Source organism: Polistes canadensis, unplaced genomic scaffold (genome assembly GCF_001313835.1).
Source record: "Polistes canadensis isolate GaletaPanama2010 unplaced genomic scaffold, ASM131383v1 scaffold_222, whole genome shotgun sequence".
Classification (NCBI taxonomy): Eukaryota; Metazoa; Arthropoda; class Insecta; order Hymenoptera; family Vespidae; genus Polistes; species Polistes canadensis.
Window position 1 is genome coordinate 64,211 of NW_014569769.1, and position 6,743 is coordinate 70,953.

General features: G+C 27.8%; 1 protein-coding gene across 3 annotated transcripts; it reads left to right on the forward strand.

The window, feature by feature from the left end:
* Nucleotides 1–314: 314 nt before the first annotated feature.
* On the forward strand, nucleotides 315–4,225 carry LOC106790209 (uncharacterized protein C18orf8). 3 transcript variants are annotated; one of them, XM_014754956.1, is made up of 12 exons: nucleotides 315–463; nucleotides 548–788; nucleotides 866–1,171; nucleotides 1,241–1,415; nucleotides 1,491–1,650; nucleotides 1,730–1,835; nucleotides 1,940–2,093; nucleotides 2,165–2,228; nucleotides 2,322–2,541; nucleotides 2,621–2,790; nucleotides 2,875–3,150; nucleotides 3,211–4,225. In XM_014754956.1, the coding sequence occupies exons 2-12, from the start codon at nucleotides 672–674 to the stop codon at nucleotides 3,470–3,472; spliced, it is 2,010 nt and encodes a 669-aa protein (XP_014610442.1). In that variant the 5' UTR covers nucleotides 315–463; nucleotides 548–671; the 3' UTR covers nucleotides 3,473–4,225. The 3 variants fall into 3 exon arrangements, 2 of the variants coding, with proteins under 2 accessions (XP_014610442.1, XP_014610443.1); XM_014754957.1 differs by having other exon boundaries at nucleotides 562–788; XR_001382062.1 differs by lacking the exon at nucleotides 315–463 and having other exon boundaries at nucleotides 491–788; nucleotides 3,211–3,527; nucleotides 4,083–4,225.
* The last annotated feature ends 2,518 nt before the right edge of the window (nucleotides 4,226–6,743 follow it).

The window sequence follows — 6,743 nt, forward strand, 5'->3', positions numbered from 1 at the left end:
TCTCTCTCTCTCTCTCTCTCTCTCTCTCTCTCTCTCTCTTACCCTTGCCCCCCCATTCCTTTTCCACCATCTTTCTTTTTTCTCTCTCCTCTCACTTGCATCCTTCTCCCCACTACCACGCCTATCTACCTTTCTCTCTTTCACTCATCCTTCGTCAAGCTACGATCGATTACGCGTTCTTTTTATATATACACATATTATGTGTGTATGTAAACAAATGTAATTTTCATTATATATATATATATATATATATATATATGCATATTAATTATTTTCATTATATCGGTTAGAGAGAGAGATATTTATTTTTTTTCTTTTCTTCATTTTTCTGTCGATTTTATTTCAATATTCATTACGATTGGTTGAATCATTTCCGCGCTATTTTAATAATGTATTTGAAAGTGTATACGCGATTCGGTCTATCGATCGTTTCATATGTGTGTTATGATTTGTTGTTACGTGTGTATGTATATATATATATATATATATGTATATGTAAATCTGCTGTATAATTATCGGTTTAATTAATGAATCATAACTTAATTAGGTTTATCTGTACAGATAGAGTGCGCGAGACTAGCTTTGCTGTGTTTTCTTAAACTTCTGACAGAGAAACATCAAGACTTTTGCGAATGACAGCTAAAGTTTTAAGTATTTACTGATTTGTTGAAATGGAGAACGAGAAGGAAGGGAACGATGATTATTATTTAGAATTATCTTCTGATCCTATTAAGTTTGAATCGGTTAGCAGTCTTACCAATGTTTTTTTCGATGATTCCAAACAGCAAGTGAGTTATTAACGCTAAATTAATTTTATTATTGTCCATTGTTTCATTTTCTAACCTCTCTGAGTGTTTTTGTTAAGGTATTTGCTGTTCGTTCTGGGGGTGTCACTGGCGTTCTGGTCAAGGGACCTAATGAAAATATAATATTTAGGATGGAGGATAAAGGTCCAGTGATATCTATCAAATTTTCTCCAGATATGAATATACTTGCTATACAGCGTACTAACACATCTGTAGAGTTCATGAATTTTTCTCCTATGCATGAACCTGATGGTATTGAGTATTCGCAGTCTTGCAAGGGAAGGACTGCAACTATATTAGGTTTTGTTTGGACACATGGCAATGAAATATTATTTGTTACCGATCAAGGAGTAGAATTGTTTCAAGTAAGATTAGTGATAACAGTTAGGGTTATTATTATTTCATGATATGATATAAGTGTTTTATTTTTATAGGTTAATCCAGAGAAACGTTGTACTAAAACATTGAAATCTTCTAATTTAGTGATCAATTGGTTTGTATTTTGTCCTAAAAGTTATTTAGTTTTGTTGTCCACTGGTTCGGTAGGAAATTTAATGCAAGCATTACACGTAACACCTGGCAACATTCAAAAATTTACTAAATTTGAAAGTAAGTTGAGCAATAAGATCTTTTGTCGTTTTTTCATAACATAGAACTTGTAGATCTGTATGGGAGCCATTTCAGTGGAACCTAGTACAACCAAACCAGGAAAGCTTGCTGTCTCAGAAAGAGATGTAGCTTTAGCTGTTTTGTATGGAACACCTTGTATTATTGTCTTGCGACATCAGGCAGGAGCTAATCGTTCTGTTGGAACTGCATTTGTCTATGTATATACTATTCATAAGTAAGGCTTTTATTATAGATTTTATGCAATTAAATTAAAAACAAAAAATCACATCGTTTATGTAAATTATATTTTGTAGGATGTTAACAATTAAAAAAAGTCATATTCTTAAGCTCGATGCCAGTGGAAGATTTGCTATTAATGTTGTAGACAATCTTATTATTGTTCATCATCAGGCATCAAAGGTATATATATATGTGGTATATGTATATGGGGTATCCCAAGCTTCATATGTGTTTATATATGATTATATTGATATTGTTTGATTGAGCGCTATTATTTTTTATAGACATCAATGATTTTTGACATAATGTTACCTGGTGTAAGCGATGGTACTGTGGTACATCATACTAGTGTAGCACCAGCAAAATCTATTAAACCTTACAATCTCGTTGTCCCAGGTGCAACTTTGTCAGATGAGCTTTTACAGCCTTGTCAATTATGTATCCTTTTAATTTTATCATAATTTTATTGTTTTATAGATTAAAAATATGTTTTTCTTATTATAATGTAGATTCACCTAATTGGGTAGTATTTCAACCAAATATAGTCATTGACGTTAAGTTAGGGTGCTTATGGTATGTCTTTATAAAATTTAAAGGGACTTTTTTTATATTTTAGATTCACATTAATATTTCATATGCTTATTTATGTATTTTCATTGTTTACAGGTACATAGAACTGAGATTGGAAGTATTAATTAAACTTATTAAAGAGAAAGTTGTATTAGTTGAATTTCTTATGCAAAGATCTAATGCGAAACAAATTTTGATACAAGTATTGCAGCAATTTATGACAGAATTGCCAGTAAGTTTAATGGATATTCCAGCAATTTTCGACAAAATTAATCCTGTATATAGAAATTATCTTGAGAAGGAAATGCAGAATCAGGTGAATGAATTATAATTTTGTAAAAATATTAAATTCGTATTTTCATTGATTAAGCAATGTTTTATTAATATTTGTTTAGATGGGTACTCCTCTTCAGAATAATACCAAAAATGGTAACACTACTACGGAGAATTACAAGTACAAATTGAAAATTGAACAAAGTGATATGTATAGTATCATTTTACCTAAATTTCCTGAAAGTATAATAGAACCAAAAATGATAGTATGGGTCCTCTTAGAATATATCAGGTATATGCGTATAATAATAAATAACAATCGTATCAATTGTTATATTCGTTAAGTTAAATCTAATACATTATGGAATATGATTAGGTCTTTAACAGAACATGGAATTCCTGTAGAACATTATTTACATGAGTTAGTTATTACAACATTGGTGCAAAGAAAAGCATATTATCAACTACATCAATTATTGCAATATCATGTTGTAGCTGACTCGAAACCTTTAGCTTGTTTATTGCTATCCTTAGAAAATTTATATCCAGCTGCTCATCAATTAGCATTGGATATGTTAAAACGATTAGGAAATGCACACGAAGAAATAATCGAAGTTCTTTTGTCTAAGGGTTATATATTAGCTGCTCTTCGGTAAGTAAAAAAGCTATAAAATTATTGCAAAATTCTTTTATTTATTGGAATACGTTTTAGATATGTCCGTTCAGTTGGAATGATAGATCAAGTATCAGCTCGAAAATTTTTAGAAGCAGCAAAAGCTTCTAACGATGCTACCCTCTTTCATTCAGTCTTTAAATTTTTTGAACAGCGTAACTTAAGGTTACGTAATACAACAGCTTTTACAAGGGGTGAACATTGTCAACCGTATGTTCAGCATTTTAAATATTTATTTCAAGGGACGGATAATGGATGCAATTCTGATACAAACTCTAATGTTACTACGGTCTCATTATAAGATTGTCACTGTGATCTCTTGTTAATCAGAATATAGATTTCTGTATTTAATTATGGTATGTATTTTAGAAAACGTAGAGGAGTTTCAATAAAGATAAATTTTTATCAATCGATTTTTAGAATGATGAATAGGATATCAATGAAGTGAACAAATATAATTAAAGTAATCCATTTAAAATGACTTTATTGATATATTCAAATCACTTTTGTCTTTTTCTTAACATTTCATTAATAAACATTGTACAATATTGGTTTTGTTACCAAATAGCTCTCTTATTTGATTACCAATAGATGAACTTAATTTTGGATTAATATAATATACGTAATAATATGCTGGGATAGATTGTTATATACTAATTGTAAATGAAATAATTCAATTACATGAAATTAATACAACATTAATTTTGTAATATATATATGAGCTGTTCACAAATCAAAGCGATTAACTTTACTTTTAGAATTTTTGAAAATTGCAGTGTACGAGCATTTGATAGATGCTTAATACCACCTAATGATAAAATTTTTTATATATTTTTATTAATTTTTTCTACTTTTTATTTAATGTAATTAATCGATTTGACAAATGAGTGACTCATTATATATATTTACAGTAATCCCACCATTTAGACGGATTTACTTTAATGCGCTTGAGCTACCAGAGCCCCGATGTTACTGTAATGTATTATGTAAAAATACAAATTCAGGGATTTCTCAGTGTAATTTGAAAGTATATTTCATAAAGGAACAACACACATTTGAGATTTTAATTAAAAAATTAGAAGCCCGTCGACTTACTTATTTAAATATATAAATATATATATTTCTCCAATCTCTGATTAGATAGAATGAAATATGTGATAAATAAAAACTAAATTACTTTTTATTTATCTCTCATTTTCATTTTGAAGGATTAAATATAGTCTTAACGACGTGCAAAGAATCAGTAGGTGTGTTTACATTTAGAAGAACAGCAAGACATTTATTAAAATTGGTCGAAAAGAGATATTCTTCTTTTCTTATAATAACAATATTATATTATTATTTTATTTTTATTTATTTATGAGTTACGCACTGTCTTCTTTATTAATCAAACGATTCAAAATCGGTTTCTTTGTAATAATATTACTTAAGCTCGATGGTAAATCAGTACTTAACGGTTTACGCCGCCATTTTTCTTGGTCCGTACTCTGAGATCATTTTTTATGGTAAAAAACATGAATTAAAATCGCGTTAGTTTATCAACATTTATTTAAAATTGAGCAAGGATGAGTCGCCGATTCTGATTCGATTAATGTATTTAAATTCCTTGTCAAACAATTCTAATGACTGCCCTTTTAAACTTCATACAGGTCTAATAATAATTAATATCGTTTTGGTTTTTAAATTATCGCAGAATAATTTTATAAATATGCGATACCAGAATGACATTAATTATTACTATCAATTTTTTTGTCTACAGACATTTTTGACAAGGTAAGACAGCGTGATAAAATAATTATTATAAAATCCCAATTCATTTGTTTACAATCATTTTTTAAAAAGATTAACGACATCGTATTATTATTTTACCGATAAGTTACGAAAATATATAACCGAATCATTAATCGTCAATTCTTCGTAACAATTTGCAACGAATTTCGTATTTAATTAATTATATTTTTAATTATTTATCGAATTAATTGTTCTTAACAATTCTGGACGAAATTTGTGACACTAGTGCTCGACAAAATTTTATTTATTTTCAAGAAATATTAATAATTGTCGCGGATAAAGAGAAAAGAGGGAGAAAGAGAGACAGCAGAACGATGATGCAATTTCTTTCGAGATATCAAAAAAGATAAATCGTACTCATATATTACAATAGAATATTAGAAATAGTTTTGAAAAATCTTTTCTTTTCTTTTTTCTTCTTTTTTTTATAGCAGACAGATATAGTAAAGACAGATAATAACTTCAATCCGGATTGTGTGAATATATATTTGTTTTCTTTTTTTATATATATATATATATGTATGTAATATTTATCAACGAACGTGCGAAATTTTGCTTTTACGTTTCGTTATTTTGATTAAAAACACGGCGAACAATTTGAAATCATAAATATGTTAGTTCTACGTTTATTTGCATAAGAAATGTTTGACAATTTTTCGATTTTATCTAATTAATTAATAATTAAAATGAATTATTTTCAAAACGTTCTTTGATAGCTAATAGGAAATTTTTTATTTCCTATTTTTTTTTTTTTTATTACTATTATAGTAATAATTGTTAAAAAGACAGGTAATTAGCGTAATAGCGTGCGTCTTAAAAATCGAATTTCTTCTTTTGATTTGTAGCTTAGCCTCTCTCATATTTACTTAAATATTAATAGAGAAATTTAATAGCTTAATTATTATTATTTATATACATATAATATATAATAGCATACATTAAACGCGCGCGGTTTATATTTATAATATTACTATATTGCCAGTTAGTTCAAGAAAAAAACAAAAATATGAAAAAAACATGGTGCAGAAGATATTTTTGTTCGACGAAAAATTTCGTTCGTTATGCGTGTAACCCTGGAATCATTTTTTTTTTTTTAAATAAAAAAAATAGTGAATAAACATTCTACTTGAAAATTACCAAGTAATTAAATATGTATTATTAAATCGATATATTATTACAAATTGAAGACAATTTTTCTCTATACTATATATTCTTAAATTAAATAATATATTATAGTTTTTATTCTTATATGAAAATATTGGTTAATTGTCGTTAATGTTGCATTATATTCTTATAACACGTTTACAATATTGTTTATATCATTCAATTTTATATTTTAATAATTGCCCGTGGTACAAAGTTTGCGCATAACAAACGAAGACAATTATTCTATCTCGTATCATTGTGTTAATTTTTCCATTTATGGATACTGGCATTATAGTAGTAAACATTGTATACACAGGATCAGTTGTTTAATTATTCCAAGATAAACTATTAGCGCAAATTTGTTCGTGTGTAATCCCGAATATAATTATATTATTACTTATATATTTTTATTTATACCCGGACGATCCGCTTGTTTCGCGAGGTTTAGCTGACGAATATCAAGAATAAAGGACAAATCAAGAAGTGCAATATTTTTTAAGTATATGTTTATGTATATATTAAGAAAGAAAGAAAGAGAGAAAGAGAGAGAGAGAGATATCGGTGATCTTATTGGACGACAGTTTTACTTGTAATTTTTACACGAATAGGTGAGACAATCTTTTTTTTTTTTTTTT